Raw genomic sequence first — 20,697 nt, 5'->3', positions numbered from 1 at the left:
GGGTACATTTCCCTAAGGCATATTGAACAAGTTTGCTAGGAATTGAAAACGTTAGCTAGGACAAGTTTCTCAAGAAAATTCGCGTCGCGGAAGATTTATCGGTTTCCAAAAACGTTCGTCGGGGCAAGTTCTTATCGGGTTTTGAAAACGATTGTTAGGACTATCCACCCTCGCGGCGAATACTTGTATGACGTGAAGAGTCGCTCTCCATTGAGAATTTAGAATAAGGACCTCCTGAACCGGAAGTACGAGGGTGATGCAAGAGAAGTTTCCGCCCCGATGTGAGCATAACGAGTAAATTGTAGTTAGTCAATAAGACTGCGCGAGGACGAGCTAGTATACCCGTGTGACATACGGTTGAAGTCGAATGGAATCGGTAATTCATTCGGAAGCATAAGTATAGTTCGACAAAAAAAAAAATCGAAGGTGTGTCCCCGGTATGGTTGTTATAAATATTTTCGAAGTTTTCGGATGTCCAAACCTGAAAAGATGAAGTCATGTACATGGCACATGGTGGTGTTTAGGTTGATCGAGTCTAACCACCATCACGCGTCACTAGAACTTTGGTATGTCTTACCGTAATATAACCACGTTGATCGAGTGTCGTTATATTACGCTAACTCATACCTCCATTCCCACATCACTCTATAGATTCAAGTTCGTGTAATCGTGAAGTTTAAAATAAACAAAGTGTAACAACGTCTCTAACGTGACTCGTATTGAATCGAAAGAATTAGTGCAACTATAAAGAAGCGTTCCCCGAGTGAAGTGTATAAATGATTGTTCACGTCAATGTGGTTCGAGTCAGACAATAAGGTATTCAGGTATCAAAAGAGTAACGAGTCATGATAACGAGTAGCACGCAACCGTAGTGATAAATGTTGATGACGATACTCACCTAGAGTAGTGATGGTAGTAACACCAAAAAGTAGATAGTAAGAAACACCAGTGGGAAACCGATAGTAAGTTGAAACGGTGGCAAATAACAATCCGGGAGACAGAGTTCCCGAACAAGTGTGACTAATGAAGTCGTCGTCATCCATACGTGTATGAATCATGAATTTACGTGTGTTACCAAAAAGTGGCGGAATACGAGTTCGTATGATGAAGGTTGGGTACCATTAAAAAGTTTGCCTAAGAATGATTCAAGTATAATGCACAAGTAGTCAAGTAAGTGCTATCTATAGCAAATGTATGTCAGAATGCAAATGCTAACTATCCGGTTGTAGTCTAGACTCACTAATGCGTCCTAACGACTCTGTTAGACACACTAATGCACGTCCTAGTTCCCTACAACCAACGCTCTGATACCACTTGTAACGACCCGACCAAAATCGTCATTGACGGCGCCGCTAACTGAGGTCCCGTTACGTGGTCGTAGTCCCTATATGAGACTCGTTTGACCAAAATTATGTCGCATTCATTTGAAAAGTACAAGACTTGCAAAGTAAGTTTACAACCGTTCGACAACAAGTCTGAGTTTACAAAAGTTATAAAATATAAATGAAAGAACTCGCGACATAATTAGTTTAAAAATCACAGTTGCTATAAATAGCGTAAGTATGTAGACAAAAGTTTAAATCCAAAAGTGTTATCCCTAGCGCATGCATGCACGGTTGACTCCAATCAAGTAATCAAAGAATGCGGAAGCATGTATCAAGTAGCCAAGTATGAACCTGAGAAAACATGTAGAAAACTGTCAACGAAAAACGTTGGTGAGATCATAAATGTATTTGTAAAAGTATATTTTGAACCACAATAGTTTGTATAGATGATTATCCAAATCGTATTTATTCCGAAGAATGTAGTTTGTATTGCGAGCACCCAATTACCAAAGCTTAACTGAATCTTCCCTCTGAATTTTGAATATAGTGTTAGAACATACACTATGCACGTTGAAATTATATTTCATCCACTAACGGTAGCGAACCGTCTGAATGAGGGTTCGTTAAACCCGTATGGCCACACAACATAATCACTCGCTTACACTTACACCCTGCAAGTGGAACTAATGATAATTGGATTGAGGACTTTTGTTCTAACTCGTCTGTATCTTTGTATTCGTATTTGTGTTCAAAGTATAAAAGTATGAAAAGTATATATACATGTGAAATGTATATAAGTATGTAATGTATATGTTTCTCAGCCCACGATTTAAAAGAATAAAAGTTGTTGAAAAGGTGGGACTATGATCTCACCTCGAGTGCACGAGTATAAAAGTACTTCACAAAGTAAACGTGTGCATGAAAGTTGCTTAGCCTTGACCTAAACAAGTAAGTTGTATCAATTAACCGGTTACGACACAAGGTCGGGCGAAATGTGTTCAATTAGTCCTATGGCTCGTTACGACTCGATTAAGTATAGCATGTGAATCACGTTGTCAAGTTTCATACAAGAAACAAGTATAAAAGCATGTTAGAATGATTGTATTAAAGTTTGGTTAAGTTTGATTAAAAGTCAAACTTGGTCAAAGTCAACGAAAAAGTCAACACGTTCGGGTTCGGTCCCGAACTATTTTTCTGAGGTTTTTATTCATATATAAGCATATTAGAACAAGTTTCATGTGAATCGGAGGTCGGTAGCTAGTCAAACATTTCGCGTGAAATGTGACAAAGTGAGCAGAATCTGGCCAGGCGATTCTGCGAGCCGCGCGGGGATGTGGCGCGCCGCGCCACTACCTGGGCAGAGAATTCTGGTCAGTTTTTCCAAGTGTGCACGAACCAAAACCTTTTCCAACCCAATTCTTGACCCGCAAACACTTATAATGCCTATCATATATCGTCGAAAAGGTATTTTGACGAGGAATACAACTAACCATATATCATAAATCAAAAACATCATTTACAATAACCGAAAACTCGTCAATTGATCAAGAAAGGTTTATTTTCAAAGTTTCAAGTTCGTAAAACGTATTTTATGATTCGGGAATCCAATTTACACATACGATATGCCGTTTTGAAGGTAATGAAGCATACATTACAACTAAACACTTACTAATAACATTTCATGGCATTCGAAACATCAAAAGCTCGTTTTAAGTCTATCAAACCCTAACCAAAATCCGCAAAAATCAATATTCATGTTTTTGAAGTTTCCTTAATCAACCTACGCATCAAAACGAAGCTAGTGATACTAGTAACACAATTAAAACATGAACTTTAACAATTTAACAACATTAACTCATCCAAAATCAAAGATTTAGCACACCCATTTCAAATGTTCAAACTAGTTACTCAAAACAACGAATCGAGCAAACAAAACATATATTCATGTTACACATGAGCCATAGACACTAACTAACACAATTTCAAGTATATAAAACGAATTTAGAGAAATTTAGTGTTTTAGAAATGTTACCCAAAATGGATGAAATTGGTACCAAATCGAAGAGGATGATGAGAGGATCACGAATATGTAATTTGTTTTGAAGTTTGCTTCCCGATCCGGATTTAGATGATGAATTATGTTTGTGTTCTTGAGAGAAAAAAAAGAAAGAAAGAGAGAGAGATGGAGGGATTGAATGGTGGTGATTGGGGTGGACTAGTTGACCTAGTCAACTAGTTTGCCCCGTGTCAATTTTAGTCCCTCGAGTTTAGAAGCGGGTGCGGGATTTAACCAAACGAATATTTTAAAAACGCTCGAGTAGACGAGTGATGTTATAATTAAATAACGAGAATATTATAAACGTTAGTCAACGGAAATTGGGAATTTAAATAGCGAAAGATATTATTTTAAAAAAAAAAGACGGTGTTAAAAATAAATTTAACGGAAAAACGCGGGATGTTACAGAGACTTCTTTGATTTGAAACTACCTTGACTTGACGTCTGTTTGGGCTGCATCACCATTTCATTTTGACTATCTTTGGCCGCCTTGGTATCTCCTTCCACCATTTTGGCTATGGCAAAGGCTTGAGGTAACGAAGGTGCCATTCTTACCAATGATCTGTATTCTGGCAAGATCATTTCCACAAACTGATCAATCTTAGATTGTTCATCAGGAAGCCATTGTTGTACAAAGCGAAGCTTGTCAGTGAACTTCTCGATCACTTCGTCAATTGTCATCTGTCTGGTCATCTTTAGATCCATAAATTCCCGCTTCATTCTTGAGATCTCATAAGGAGTGTAATACTGTTCGCATACCTTAGCTGCAAATTGTTCCCAAGTCACCTGGTTCAACATTTCCTTTGACATCTGAGAAGTTATTGAATCCCACCAACCCATTGCTTTCTTTTTCAACAATCTGCTGGCATAAGTTACACGTAATTCGGGCTCGCATTGACAGGCTTCCAATGTTCGATCTACCTCACATAACCAATCAAAGGTTTCAGTCGGATTAGAACTACCGACATACTCTGGAGGTTTGCATTCAAGGAATTGCTTAAAAGTTCACTTTTTCTTTGTTTCAGTTGTTAGTGGCTGCCACATTTGAATCACGTAAGGATACATAACTTGACCCGGGTTTTGGTATGCCTGTTGAGGTTGTGACTGTTGCTGAGGCGGCGTTTGAAACTTTGGAAATGGCAACGGAGTTTGGAACTGTTGTGGTTGTGATGAAGTTCCCCCTGATGCAGACCCAAACTGAGGTACGGAAAACCCTGGAGGTGCAGTATCATCATTACCCGTCGTGGTACCCGCAGAAACAATACCTTCTAGCTCAGTTATCCTGTCTCGGGATTCTTTCAATCGAATCTCCAATCGTTGGATGTACTCTTGCTGATCAGTATCTGAGTCTTCCTCTTCAGGTGGAGCTCTGAAGATTCCGGGGGTAGGTGGAGCTCGGACATCCTGCCTTTCGTCAGTCATCTTTCACCTGTACTACACATCATCTCACAAAAGCTTAGGGATAATCCGTTAGTACCTACAGACTATCATACCATTCTCTACATTCACTTAGCTTGTCTTCCAAGGATATGTTTGACACACTATCGAAGATCTGGGAACATGACATCCATGTGTACACGTTGCCAAACATACGCTCTGATACCAAGTTGTAACACCGTCCATTTTTTTTAAAAATACACAGCGGAAACTTTATACATATAATACTTAAGTTTTAAAATACCACACGATTATTATAATCTATCTGGTATTACGTTAAACAACTAATTTTAGGTTATACAAAAGACATCAGAGTTTGTTCTTCAAACATATCCATCAAAACAGCAAGCTCCTCCCAAAAACCCTAACATACAAGTCTACCTGCATGGGAGGAAGTGAGGGGTTAGCACAAGGCTAAGTGAATGGCGCAGTCCTAACAGGTATAAGCATATAGCATCAAGCTAGCCAATACACAAACAAGGTCTTGATAACAAGAGGATCGGCGGCCTGGCCGGGCCCTTAACTCCAATCGATCAAGTTGGACTATACCGATAATTCCAGTTACTGTCTCCCTCGCATAGTATCCAGATGCAGGGGGTGCATCGTTCAACTATACTACGCGAATAGTAACTCCTGAACCAGAAAGACTCATTCCTGCCTCTTGCCCAACTTACAAATTTGGCATAACTACAAAACCATAGCTGCCCCACATGTAAGCCAGTTGCCGCTACAAAACCCGCAATCGGCAATATCACTACCAGACTACTAACCCGTAGTCGGCATCCAGGGTGGCCACAACAAGTCACATAATATAGCACAGTATATCATTTACTAAGTATTCAGGTGAGTATGCCAAGGTAACAGTAGCATAACCCGCTACTAAATACTTATAAACATTTGGATAGTCCCACTCACCTGGAAATACAAGAACTCAGTAGTCTTATTTCACTGAGCCTTCACCTTTTCCTTTATCACCTGAGAATATCATTTCTCTAGTTAGTAACCATTTCAACCAAATTATACATTAGAAGAAATAAACACGACAATACAGTAAATGAGTCAGAATAGCACTTGACCCAAACATACAAACTCCATCACTCGCACGAGTGGGGTCCCACTCGTGCGACTGACCAGATCACTCATACGGGTGAGTATCCTCACTCGTACGACTGACAAACTACCCCCCACGAGTGACTTTCAAGTCCACTCGCATGATTTAGAAGCTCACACGTGCGGTTGAACACCTCACCCGTACGGGTAAGTGCCTCACTCGTACGGTTGAGCAGGAACAGCAGCCCAATTGCAATTTTAGCTTTTTCCACCCAATATAAATTTTGATTTAGCATTTTAAAACCTTATCATTGTAATGTACACTTCAAGACTATTCCAACGATAGTTTATTTGTCGAAAACGGAGTTACGGTTTGAAAGTTATGACCGAAACAAGTTTCCAAAATTCTGACCTGCTGCTCACACGTGTGGCTGAGGCCTCACTCGTACGAGTGAGTCCTCACACGTGTGGATGACCCTCAAAAGTGTGGTCACTTGCGCGGTTGATCTGTCACTCGTGTAAGAGCTGAAGAACAGCTCTAGCACGCTGTTTTTCGCGTTTTTGGCCCAAAAACTCGATTTTTGCTTGTTTTGGTCGATACAAAGGCTCAAGAATATCACATAACACTTATATAAACTATTTCTAACATCAATCAAGCCTAAAAAATACATATACACAAGAATCAAGCTCAAAATTTACCAAAACCCATTTTACCCAAAACCCACTTTTAAATTCATCAAATTCAGAGATGTTTACCTTGTCTTGATCCTTGTAATCACTAGAATCAGATAAGAGAAATCACTAGCCTTCAATTTGCACTTTTGATTTTAAGGATTTAGAGAGTATGGAGTGTTTTAGGGTTCTTAGTTTCTAAAATAGGTAGAATAAGGAATGTACAGGAGTATATATTCAATTGGGGTTTCTTCATAGTGAGGAAACCCCATTCCCCACTACACACGGGTATTTACCAGTTATCTAAAACATAATGTACCTCATTAGGCAGCCCTAACGAGGTCCAATTCACATAACGAAACCTGTTCTGTGACCCTTGTCACAAAGCGCACATAACTAACCAATCAAATAATTATTAACCCATAATTATTAAAATCACTAATATTAATAATTAATATTCATTAAGGGTAAAAGTCATTTACCGCTAGGCCCGATTCGAGGTCGTTACACAAGACCAGTAGCTATAGTTCAAGGACAAGTCAAAATAATACATATCAAAAATCTAGCAACTTTTGTTTAGCCAATTTGCACAGTTTATTCATGCAAGTTGGATGTTCAGTTTTTCAGCTCAAATCAGAATCCACGTAAAGTACGGCTCTATTGTGCCCAATGCATAAGCTTTCAGAGATCGACATAAACTAACAATAAGTCACATATCATGTTAAGTTTCATTTTCCATAAGCATACATGCTCATTCAATAAACACAATCCACAGAGTATAAAACAGTGAGCAATTTACAGATTCGATTCTAGTTTAGCTAGTCACATTCGCACACGATTATTCGAAGATCTAGATACAATTAGCCTATGATATCTACATGAAAGGTGAAGTAATTTTTGTTTAAATTTCAAATATGCAAAGCTTCAATCACAGAAGTTAACACATTTTATGATACAAGGTTATTTTCATGCAAGTGCTGTAAAAATCTACTTTTACAATAATTCAAGTATATCTCGAGTTATACATAAGCAGACGATGTGATATCCTAGTGTAACTTGAGTGTTTTTAAATTATATTTCCAGTGGTATAAGTTTTACATGCCAATTCGTTGTCTATCAGTTCCATATTTCTGACCAATCACAAAAACACAACGTTAATTTCAATTAAGCATAACTTGATCATCCGGACACGAAATCAAGCGAATCTAAAGCCTAAACTCAATAGTTTTTCGCAAAGAATCTGAATATAACATAATAGTTAACATTTGAAAAACTTAATTTTTCTGATCATGCATAAACAAATTCGTTTTTAAACCCTAGCGCATCAAACAATCAATATAACGATAATAATTAACACGTACGCGTATAGACTTGAGCAATTGATAACATAACTATGAAACTTTATTATAAATCAGATTTTTATGATTAGGGTTCATGTAAATATACCTTAGATCGCCAAATAAATTACACTAATACGTAGAGGATAACGCAAATTGAAACTTTGATGTTGAACACTTAAGCTAAAAAGCAAAAATTGATGGTGCTATGGGATGGTGATGAGCGACGGTTCAAGGGGGAGGGGAAGAGATCGATTTCACAAAAATTTGGGTAGGAGATAATGCAGTTTAGGTTTAACACATACTATTTATATTAAGCCCTAGTTCCACTAATTAACACTTAAGTCCTCCAAGTTGCAAAATTTTAAAAATAAAGGGTGGGGAGGGGGAGTTCGGCCGAATGGGGCCCATGGGGAGTGCCCGGGCTCGTGTTTTGCAATTCCGTGTAATCGTGGTCCGTTTTTAGTGCCGTTTAGTCGTACCGAAGGCCCGAACGCTAAACCGATCGTTAAACGCAACCAAACATTAATTTATTAAAAACCCAATGAATTAATTATTTTTAAAAAGTTAATAATTAATAAATTAATTATTAAAATAAACCCGAGCGTTTCGTTGCTCAAAAATCCGTTATCAAAATCGTATCGTTTTCATCGTATTTCATTATCCGAAATATTTATTTGAATTAATATCAACCCATATTAATTATTGTAGCCCTCCAAAGATCAAGTATGCATTTATTACACATAAACACATAAAAGTCAAATAATCGCCGTTAAATAAACTAACGGAAGGTTAACGCAAGTAACGAAAAAAGCAGGGTTGTTACAATATGCATTGGAAGTTCTCATGTAATGCGGTTTGAATAGAGTGATAATACATTTACAAAAGTGGTCTAAACAAAGTATTGAGGACGATTCACTCATTTTTAAATACTCATCAAACATATCGGCAGCGGTTCCATACGCTAATTGTCGTAGGGCCGAAGTTAATTTTTGATAGTAAAAGTCGGCCTTCCGATAGCATCAAAACGTTCGGTAAAATATCTAAAGTGCTCAGGAATATTTGGACTATTAGGAGTTTAATTAGAAATACCTTGCGCTAGTCGGAGAAATAATTGAATCCGCATACGAAAACGCCTTTTAAATATATGCGGAGGAAACACCGGCGTCTCAGAAAAATAATCGTTCCATAAGTCTTCCGCGGCTTTTTCACGATTTCTTGGAATATAAATTCGGTTTCTTAGAACACGCTCGGATTGAACTTCCGAATCATCCGATCTATAAATCCGATTCATATAAATTCGGGCGTTAGGGGGCGTTAGAGGCTCTGACCCGGCCTCCCTGACGCCGCGATAATGGTGGTCTAAAGCTTTATATATATGCTTCGACAAACTAAGATGCTCTACTATAAAAATTGTATAAAATAAACTTAAAATTATAAGTTTCATATCTACTATATTAACGCATAGATGTGAATTTAATTTGTGCAATAAAATTATTATTTTTTCATGTATTTATCTATATTATAATGTTATTTCTTTGGTAAATTGTTATTTTAAGTTAAATTATTGATTTTCGTATCACTTTTCCTTATCTAAACCCTAAAACTTAGAAAGTTTTAAAACATATTTTTAAGAGATTATTTTTTTTAATAATACAGTGAGATGTGGCATATGTGAATGAGAAGCTGACATGTTGGATTATTGGCACGTGCTTTATATAATAATATATATATAGATATAGATATAGATATAGATAGATAGATGGATTATATTTATTGTAGAGAACCGTTAATTTAAGTTTATTTATTTCTTTTATTTTATTGCGTATTATTTTTTTTTAAGAGCAAGAAAGCATTATATTATATTATATAAAATAGCAAAACAATACATAAGGTCTAGTGCTACAAACACACAAATAACAAATGACGAATACACGAACCATAGCATAAAAAACAACTTAGGAGAAAAAACAGAACCTACATTCGCCCTAATAAGAGAAGCCAGAAACGTTGCAGAGTTCGCAACATAAACTAGCAACACCCATTAAATAACATACGAATCTGGAGAAGAAATCCAAGCGAGCCAGTCAAGTCTACGATTCTGTATCCTTCCCGAAATCTAGTCGAATGAAATAATTTGTAATTCGTTGAGTAACATCGGAGCTGTTCAGAATTTCTTTGAGAATACTTTCGAGTTCCTATTCTTTCACAAAAGGTAAAACCCAATCCAAATAAGAGCTTACCAGATGGGTTTACCACTACTCGAAATATGAGACGATGCACACCCACTTTTTTTTTGCACACCCACTGATCACATCTTCTAAGCTTAGAGATCCCAAGTCAAAGTTCCACCACTTAAAGATACGAATCCAAACATCTCTCGCAAATTGACAATTCCAAAGGATATGATCCACTGTTTCCTTTATTGCGTATTAATTTAAGAATTCATTCTGATTGCCGTCTATTTTTTCAATTGTATTCTAACTTACAAATGAACAATTAAGTAATTTGAGAAACCATATTTGAGATGCCTCATTAAATAAACCCGCAAATTTTGCGGGTCTTAAACTAGTATTATATTTATTATATTATTAGTTCGAAAGGCAATGGACTTGCACAGTTACACACACTGCGAATTTATACACTATTCAACAAATATACGTATATGTTCACTATGTAATGCATCCTCAAACCTTTAGTTGAAAAGTCATCTCCATGTCAGTAACCCAGTATATGAATCAGGGTTATTTGAACTGTTACATATATATGAATCATGGTAACACATTGGACCGGGAACCAAAAATTTTGGATCAAGTTGGTTTACCACCTCATATGAATTTTGTTCGTATACTGATCTTGATAGACACTGCAATTTCCTTTAAGGCCTTAACATATACTCCATATTTTATAGAGAGAAAAAAAACATCAGCCCTTTGTTAAGATACTTAATTACAAATACCAACTCTTATGGCATGATGTTTATTTAAAACGTTACAAGTATTTTACCTTACACTTTTATGGTTACATTGTTTCTTCTTTTCACTAACTTTGATTAACAATTTACAATCGACCTTTTACGACCAACTCCATACTTTTAGCAATTTCTCTAAGCACATTCTTCTTAATCTTAGCAGTAGATGTCTTTGGCAACTCATCCTTAAACACAACCGATTTTGGCACCATGTAACCCGGCAACTTACCTTTACAAAACTTCATTATCTCATCCGCCGTAGGCTTCACTTTATCGTCTTTCAAACTCACAAAAGCACACGGAGACTCCCCCCAAAACTTATCAGGACGGCCCACAACCGCAACTTCATTAACCGAAGGATGCAAATACAACACCGATTCAACCTCCACACTACTAATATTCTCACCACCACTTATTATTACATCTTTTGATCTATCTTTTATCTCCAAATACCCATCCGGATACATCACACCAACGTCACCCGTATAAAACCACCCGTTTTTTATGCATTTCTCCGTTGCTTCCGGATCTTTTAAGTAACCCATCATAACATTCCCACCTTTAAACACTATCTCGCCTTGAGTCAACCCGTCCCGAGTCACACTCACACCTGACTCGGGGTCCACAACATCCACATCCGTCATCACGATCGTTTTAATTCCTTGTCTCGCTTTTAACCGGGCTTTATCTGTAGCCGGAAGCCGATTCCATTCACTCTTCCATGCACAAAACACCGATGGTCCACATGTTTCGCTCATTCCGTATGCGTGAGTCACATCGAACCCTAGAGATTCGGTCCGTAACAAAACAGCTGCAGGCGGTGGTGCTCCTCCGGTCATTAGGTTGACCCTACGTTGAAGTGGCTTGCCCTCAGATAACATTTTGAGTACAACTGGGGCGCAACACATGTGCGTCACATGGTTGTTGTGTATGCTGTTGTATATAATAGAAGTGTCGAATTTACGTAAGCAAACATTGGTCCCACCAACAGCAGCCATACCCCAAATGTAGCCCCAACCATTTGCGTGAAACATCGGTAGTGTCCACAACATAACCGGTTGTTTTGGTACAAACCATTCGACAAGACCCACAACGGATCCAAGAAAAATGCCACGGTGGCTGTGGACAACACCTTTCGGGGACGAAGTGGTCCCAGAAGTGTAACTCAACGTTAGTGGGTCCCATTCAGTATCCGGACGAACCCAGTTGAATCCAGGATCCCCTGTTACAACCATAGCTTCATAAGTGTTTATAAACTGATCAGAAGGTAAAGATTGGCGTGCGTCATCTATGATCAGGACGAGTTGTGGGGGAGCACAATCGTTTGGCATTAAAGAAACCGCTTCTTGAATAAGATTGGTCAACTGGTAGTCAACAAAGACGAGTTTGGATTCACCATGACGAAGGAGTATCGAGATGGTACGTGGGTCCAGTCGGGTGTTAATGGTGTTGATTATGGCACCAGTCATAGTGATGGCATAATGAAGCTCATAAGTGGCAGGGATGTTTGGGGCGAGTACTGAAACGACGTCACGTTTTCCTATAGCGAGACGAGATATGGATGAAGCTAATCGTAGACAACGAATAAATGTGTCTCTCCAAGTGTAGGTTAGATTGTTGTATACGATAGAAGGAGAGTTGTCGTATACAACAGCTGCTCTTTCAAGGAACTGAATTGGAGTTAGAGGGGTTGAGTTTGCAGCATTAGGATTTGTTAATGCATCCATTTCTTTTGTTAGTTTTAAGGGAAGATGAAATAAAATAAGAATTGAAATGAAGTAATTTGTATTTTTGGATAAACAGTTCCGACTCATTTATATATAAACATTATTAGGATTATAGAAGTTTTAATTAAAGATTTTATGTTTGTGAATTGTGATGTGTCCACCCAAACAAGAAAAAATAAAAGGTTGATGGTGAAGAATTCTGTTTATGATGTGCCCTTGAACTAATCAATTGGGTAATAGCATCCATAAGGTTAAACAAAATCAAACTAGTAGTTAATTAATTGGGTAATAGCATCCATATATGGTTATACAATATCAAACTAGTTAGTTAATTAATTGGGTAATAGCATCCATATGGTTTAACAAAATTATTACTCTCTACATTCCACATTAATAAAAAATACATAATTTAAGAAAAGTGTGATACTTTTTGTTTAATTTACAGTTTTATTCTTACTTTTACTTACATTTTTATTTTACATGCATAAATTAAGAGTATAAAAGAACATTATCATAATATTTTTTTTTATCTATTTATCAAAGTGAGCTATTAATTTGGAACAATCGAAAAATAAAAAAATAACTATTAATTAAATTGAGAACTATTAAATTAAGACAGAAAGATAGTTAATAATTAGGTAATAGCATCCATAGTGTTAAACAAAATCAAACTAGTAATTAATTAGTTGGGTAGTGTTATACAAAATCAAACTAGTAATTACTCCATTAATTGGGTAACAGCATCCATATGGATATACAAAATCAAACTAGTACTCACCACACTATAGGTAATCATGTCATCAAAGAGTAACTTTACATGACCAAATGATACCATAAATTTCATTCAACATTCCTTGTTTCATACAACAGTCCCCTTTAAAGGGCACACAAGTAAATAACAACAAATCAATTAAAACCAAATTACCAGGTAAATGGATAAGGTTTTCCCAATTCACGTTAACCAGGGAGGCCAAGTATAATTAGTTACTCACCATTTCAAACGAAATAAACCTTCCGAACTCCTTTATAACATTGCATACCGTATCCCTTATAATCATTCTCCCTTAGCAACACTCGTTTGAGCCACCTTGGGATCCTCAACAGAGGCTCGGGACTCCTCGAGCCGCTCAACTACAACTTGGGTATCCTTGTGAATCGAAGTGGGACCCTCTTCAGGCTTATTGACACAAGTTTGTGGCTCCATGGCTGTTTCAATCAAACCTTCAAGTTGGTTCGGACTTGTTCTGCAAACAAGATTCTCAACAGAGATTTTAATGACATCACGTCGCATCCCCATGTCAGCAACGAACCTGCTGATGCAATAAATACCACATCCCACAACCGCCAAACCAGGGAAACTGGTCGTCATGAAACGAAGTGGAGACGAAAAAATAGCACTAGTAGCAGCCAAAATAGACGCTGCCTGCCCACTTCGACCAACACTGAGAGTTGTAAACACAAGCAACCCGGTCTTACAGTAGATTGCAAAATCCTCACAGTTGTTCTTGAATACATTGTAGGCTCCGAAACCGTTTTCGAGGAGGAATTGAGCGCGATGAATGACGTCTTCGGATGAATCGGAAACGGCAAGAGTACATGTTCCGCCTCGAGCTTTGGCGAGAAAAATGGCTGGAGAAACTGAATACTTGAACAAATAAAGGTCGTCGCCAGATAGGAAACAGTTTAAGCAGGACGCAATGACCCCGTCAGAATTCGACTGGTCACCGCATTTTAAACATGGGTCATCAGAATTAGAGGGCGATGAGCTTAAAAGGATACGATCTAATACTGTTCCGGTACCGATCTCGTGGCCCCCACCCCGAGTGAAATGGATTACCTTATCATCACCAACATATATTCCTGCGACAAATAAAAGGCGGAATATAAAAATCAGACTTCCTAAAGGAGGGATATAAGACACTTCTAAAGGACATTTTAATAATATTACAACAGTGCAACTATTCTGATAAGGAGTCATCAAACAATCCAATGAGGATGTAAATGATTAGTAGCCGATGCGGCCTCAAACGTATGTAATTTGTTGACCTACACGGTACCAATAGACAGCTACTGGTACGCAAATGAGACATAATGTACCCTATGATTATACTGCGAAGCCTTCTGAATTGGCGATGAATGACATCCGGATTGACTTTGCGGGTAAAAGTATATACAAGCGAGTTGGGGCGGAAAGGAGTACAATCTCATACGAAATGAATTTTAATTATGTTAAAGTTGTTTAATTTATAACACTACTACTAGTTTGTGCAATGTTAACAACTATTAAGTTATGTGTGAAGCATAAGTCTCAATAAATGTGATCCTCATTATATTCCCTATTCAACTGCGCTAAATGCTACTAATAATTACCTTTCTATTAGTTACTTTTGGATAAATTTAAGCATTCTTGTTATTGTTTCAGAAAAATGTTTAATTTATAAATAAAGCATAAATCTAATAATAATAATAATCTAGCATTTTACTTATGAACTCTTTAGGGTTTCGGAAAATAACTGTGTTAAATGCTAATCGAGTACTGTAAAGAAACATGATAATGATATATATAACAACATAACAGATCTGGATGTACGCACTTCATAGGTATTGATAAAAAAATTAACATTACTAACAAACACGTAACCTAATTTTGGAAGAAATATTGAAATTTAAATATTAACTAATGAAATTAAAAAAAGATATGAGGGATAATTACCGTGATGAGCATAAATCCATGCGGTACGCCAAGAATAGATGTGATCGCCGGGTTTAATTTGTGATTTATCGACTTTATTAGACAATATTTGTTTCATCATCTCCTCCATTGGTAAGATGGATTTGATTTGATAGTTACAGGAGTTACTATTTTAAGTTTGAGATTTATGTATTATTAATTTAATTTAATTTAATTTAATTTAATTTAATTTAATTTAATTTAATTTAATTTAATTTAATTTAATTTAATTTAATTTAATTTAATTTAATTTAATTTAATTTAATGAATTGATAACGACGTACGTGTGAGGGTCGTCCGGTTGTAAACCTTGCTAAGTTAAGTGTAGCGTGTTATTTCAATATCTCCTTTTCCACATCATCATAGCATATACTCCGTATCATATCATATGGATTCTCTCACTCATACACCAACTATTCTTTTTTTTTTTGAAAGGCCAATAAAATTTTATTAGAAACAGAAAAGAGTACATCTTGAGAAATAAATTACAAAGAGCAAAAAGAAACTCGAAAAGCTTATGAAAATACAACTACTCGACAATCTAGGCAGCTACATACAAACTCGAGGAAAACAACGCGGAGAGTAAGCTTTACAAGAGGGAGTGGTTAAGAAGATGAATAATTTTGCAGGAAAAAACCATTGTCTCTCTACCTCTATCATGGGCCGGAGACAACTTGTGAAAAAAAAAGCCGGGGAATGAAACTGAACACAGTACTGATCAATGTCAGCGACAAAGCATCTAGTACATGCCCCACTTAGCCCCGAGACACGAAGAGGGCGGGAGAACCCGGCATAAAAAACCTGCACTTAACTGATTCCTTCTTTAGAATGGAGTCCATCATAAAATCTTGGATTCGAAGACCACTTTAGCCAATCTAAATTTCCTTTCTTCCACCTGCTATTAATCCATTCGAAGCTTTTTGTTTGAATATCTGAAATAATCTTGGAGGAACTAGAATTGTTTTTACCAAAGACACGGTCGTTACGGTGTAGCCAAATACAGTAGCAAGTGATCCAAACGATAGCTTGCCAAATTGTCTTCCCAAAAGTGGAGTTTAATTGGCTGTTATGGCATGATTCGAGGTCCCGGAGACACGAGAAATTTATATTATCTAAATTCCACCACTTTCGAATACCATTCCAAATATCTATAGAATTGTTACATGTTACGAGAGTGTGAAAAAGTGTTTCAATGTCGTTATCACACACCGGACATCTTGTTGAATGTAAATCAATGCCTTTTTTGTCAAGTTCAAATCTTACAGGAAGCTTGTTTAGTTTCGCTCTCCATAAGAATATCTCGATTTTTTTCGGGACAAAAGGATTTTGCACAGTGGGAAACACGGAAGAATGGGAAGGAATTGATAGCGAATTTAGTAGATGCATACACGAATCAGTGGTGAAAATACCATTGACGTTGTGTTTCCAAGACCATAAGGGGTTAACATTGTTCGAGAAAGTGTGATGTTTGATTAAATTAGTGAGAGAAGCGAGTTCATCCACGGCCCGCCATTTGGGTTGCGAAGACCATGCCAAGTTGGGGACTACGGACAAACCGGAAGCTGTCATAAAGACAGTTGGGGGACCGGCATTTACCTGCTTGTGTGCAGAAGCAGTAACAGCTGGCGAGGCAGGCCCTGTTAAGGGAACAGAAACATCAGCGACAGTGGCAGGATCCTTAATGATTCGGTTTTCGACAGTAGCAGCTTTATCCATCTCCAATCTAAACAACCTCGGAAATTTGTCACATAAGGGAGTGTCTCCGATCCATTTGTCTAGCCAAAAGGAAGTGTCCCTGCCCGAACCTACATCCTTAACAAACGAGTTAGAAATATTACACCCTAACTTGATTAGCGGTTGTTCGATATTAATGATATTAAACCAAGTGCGGCCCGAGAGTTATTTTAATTTACATTTGTCAACATTTGAAAAACAACCCAACCCGCCATGATCCCCGTAGATACTTTTGATTACACGAACCCAAAAGGAATTTTCATTTGAAAGAAATCTCCACCACCATTTGGATAGGAGAGAAAGATTTTTTAGTTTTAGAGAACAAACGTTTAGACCACCAAATTCCAAAGGTAAAAGTATTTGACTCCATTTGACCCAAGCCATTTTCCTATCATCACAAGACCCGCCCCAAAAGAAATCGCGACGCAAACCTTCGAGATCTTTTATAATGCTCGAGGGTGCCTTGAAGAGGGAGAAATAATATTGTGGGAGGCTACTTAAGACCGCTTTGATGAGGGTTAATCTTCCCCCATAAGAAATGGTTTTTGCTTTCCAATCGGCGAGTCGTTTTTTAAACTTATCAAAAATAGGTGACCAATTATTGTGACGTTTTAGGTTAGCACCAATTGGTAATCCTAGATAGTTGAAAGGAAAGGTGCCTTCTTTACAACCGAACCATGAGGCTAAGTTATTTAATTCAATATTTGAAGTGTCGATTCCATAAACACAACTTTTACTAAGATTGATTTTAAGGCCCGAAAGTTCTTCAAAACATTTTAGGATTTTCAAAATATTCCTAACTTCTATCTTATTCCAATTACCAAAAATGATGGTGTCGTCCGCATATTGAAGGTGGGAGACAACAACTTTATCGTTTCCAATTTTTACCCCATTTATAAAACTTTTATCGGTTGCAACTTTTAAAAGATGATTTAAACCTTCACCCGCGATGATGAAAAGGAAAGGAGATAGCGGGTCTCCTTGCCTTACACCTCTTTTTGGAAAAAATTGATCGGTAGGTGAACCGTTAGTTAAAACCGAGATTGAAGTCGAGGTTAAACACGATTGGATCCATTTTACCCATTTTGACCCGAACCCCATGAATTTCATAATGGAACTAAGGAAATCCCAATCTAGACAATCAAAAGCTTTTTCAAAATCAACTTTAAAAATAAAACTTTTTTGATTTCTAGATTTGAGATCGTCAATAGTTTCAAGGGCAATGAGAACGCCATCTAGGATATATCTATTCGAGATAAAAGCGCTTTGTTCATCGCCAATTAGCCTCGGGATAATTTTTCTAATTCGGTTTGAAAGCATTTTTGAAAGAATTTTGTAGTAGCTTCCGATGAGGCTAATTGGGCGATAGTTTGAAAAGTTTAGTGGATCTTTAACCTTAGGGATGAGAGTGATGAAGGAAGCATTACATCCATTTGAGATTTGTCCCGTATCCCAAAACCAATTGATAGCAGCTAAAAGATCATCTTTAATGATGTCCCAGAATTTCGAATAAAACTTTATGTTGAAACCGTCGGGTCCTGGCGCTTTATTTTTACCATAACCTTTAATGGCATCAATTACCTCACTTTCTGAAAAAGGGGCTTCTAATGCTTCTGCCATATGATTTTCCAGTTTCGAACCATTCCAGTCATTTAGCATCCATCCATCTGAATTGTTCTTTTCGAAGAGTCCCTGAAAAAGGTAAAAGCCTCAATTTTTATTTTTTGGGGGTCAGAAGTCCAAATACCTGCGGCTTTGATCCCGTGGATGTTGTTTTTTTGATGTCTCCGGCGGATATAAGAGTGAAAGAATTTGCTGTTTTCATCTCCCTCGAGTGCCCATTTATATCTTGCTTTTTGCTTAAGCATTTCGACTTGCGTTTTTTCTTTTTGGAAAAGAAGTTCTCGGTCTTTCGCCCAATTCTGATGTTGCTCTTCGCTGAGATTGCAAACTTCGGCTTTTCGTTCCCAATCATTCACGGTTTTTGAGAGTTCGTCAATTTCAGTTTTTAATTTACCGTGGGAAGTGGAATACCATTTTTTAAGCTCTTGTTTCATTTTTTTTCAGTTTTTCTCGAAAGATGACGTCGGGTCTGTTGCTATTAACGTGTACCTTCCATGCTGAGTTGCTGACGTTATGTGACTCTTTATGATTCAACCACTCGTCGAAAACTTTAACCGGTTTGGGCCCGAAATTAATGTCTCCATCCTTTAGGATTAGGGGGCAGTGATCCGTATGCTTTTTGTCGAGTACCAACACATTTGCATTCGTCCATTGTTGTAGGAAATTTTCAGAGACTAAAAAACGGTCGAGCTTGATAAACTTTCTACCGTTATCACTGATTCGTGTGTAGGTTCTACCCCCTAACGGAAGGTCAAGAAGGGAGTTATCTTTGATGAAGTCGTTAAATACCTTTGCACGTCTTTCACAAAATTTGGTATTTTTTCTTTCAAAGTTAAATCTAACTTCATTGAAATCCCCGAAAATGGCCCATATTGCATCTGAATATCTCAGAATATCGGATAAGTCGGACCACATTTGCTTTTTTTTGGTGTCATTTTGAGGCCCGTATGTGTTAACTAAAATGAGTTCCGTACCTACATCTTTCCAATATCCTTTTACCGCAATAAAGGAATCTCGTTCAACAACACGGTTAGTAACAAAAATATTTGGATCCCAAACCGTTAGGATCCCACCCGAATTTCCCTTAGATTTTTTAAAAGCATATTTATAATCACAACTTCCCCAAATCTTTTCAGCTTTCGTTTCTTGTAATGCGATAATGTTCGGTTTTTGTTGAAGACACACTTTTTTAAACCATCTAAATTTCTTATTATCATCCAACCCTAATCCTCTAATGTTCAGTGATAAAATCTTCATGATTACAGTTTATATATAAAGCAGAGACTCGATAAAAGGGAACCTGTGATTATGTTAAAACAGTGCGTTTCTTTTTTAACAGTCCCAGGTTAAATCCCATTTGATCACAGTTTAAGGACTTACCTGAGAATGATTGTGTGTCTTTTGATTTGGAAGAGCGGCTCTTTGAATTTGTAGGGGTGATTCTGATGATCCGTTTCTTCTTGATTGATCTGGCTTGGCTTTTGGCCCGTAAAATTTTGAAGGAGGAATTCCATCTACGTATGTTTGTCCAGATTGATTCGGATGAACACTTGCTCGATAACTTGCGTTTTTTATTTTTATTGGCAGTAGGAGCTGCTGACTTTACAGATTTTTTATCGGCATATTTCTTTGCGTTGAAGGTGAAAGGAGCAGTAGGATTATGTACCGGATCATTAATATTTGGTTTTGGAATTGGAGGTTGGTTATCAACTTCATTAGTAGAGAAACAAGGATTGGATAAGCCCAGGTTAACATCTAATGAATCAGTGTGGTTAGTGGACTGGGTAGATAAATTAATAGGCTCAAGCGTGGTGGGTTTTAGTTGGGAGTGGGCCGCATTTGATTGTTCAGTGGGAGATGGGCTGGAAACATGGGGTGGGCTGGAGTTGGGTTCTGTTGGGTTAAAGGTATCTGGTATGGCGTATGACCCAATAGGTGAAACATTAGATGGGGGATTTGAACCTGGGAAAACGTTTACATGGGAACCCTTTTCATTAAATAAATTAGCTTTGGAACAACCGATATTTTGACAGT

General features: G+C 37.4%; 3 protein-coding genes across 3 annotated transcripts; all 3 read right to left on the bottom strand.

Moving 5' to 3' along the window:
* Positions 1-10,937: 10,937 nt before the first annotated feature.
* LOC139862809 (probable acyl-activating enzyme 6) lies at positions 10,938-12,575 on the bottom strand. Its single transcript, XM_071851441.1, has one exon. The coding sequence runs from the start codon at positions 12,573-12,575 to the stop codon at positions 10,938-10,940; it is 1,638 nt and encodes a 545-aa protein (XP_071707542.1).
* Positions 12,576-13,269: 694 nt separating this feature from the next.
* LOC139862406 (protein LEAD-SENSITIVE 1-like) lies at positions 13,270-15,423 on the bottom strand. The gene is made up of 2 exons (XM_071851006.1): positions 15,289-15,423; positions 13,270-14,435 (listed from the first exon to the last, which is right to left on the bottom strand). Exons 1-2 carry the CDS (start codon positions 15,395-15,397, stop codon positions 13,630-13,632), a joined length of 915 nt encoding a protein of 304 aa, XP_071707107.1. The 5' UTR covers positions 15,398-15,423; the 3' UTR covers positions 13,270-13,629.
* Positions 15,424-19,080: 3,657 nt separating this feature from the next.
* On the bottom strand, positions 19,081-19,920 carry LOC139863911 (uncharacterized). Its single transcript, XM_071852513.1, has one exon. It carries the CDS (start codon positions 19,918-19,920, stop codon positions 19,081-19,083), a length of 840 nt encoding a protein of 279 aa, XP_071708614.1.
* Positions 19,921-20,697: the final 777 nt, after the last annotated feature.

The sequence above is a fragment of the Rutidosis leptorrhynchoides genome, chromosome 8, assembly GCF_046630445.1.
Source record: "Rutidosis leptorrhynchoides isolate AG116_Rl617_1_P2 chromosome 8, CSIRO_AGI_Rlap_v1, whole genome shotgun sequence".
Classification (NCBI taxonomy): domain Eukaryota; kingdom Viridiplantae; phylum Streptophyta; class Magnoliopsida; order Asterales; family Asteraceae; genus Rutidosis; species Rutidosis leptorrhynchoides.
This window is presented reverse-complemented; position numbering and strand designations above follow the sequence as displayed.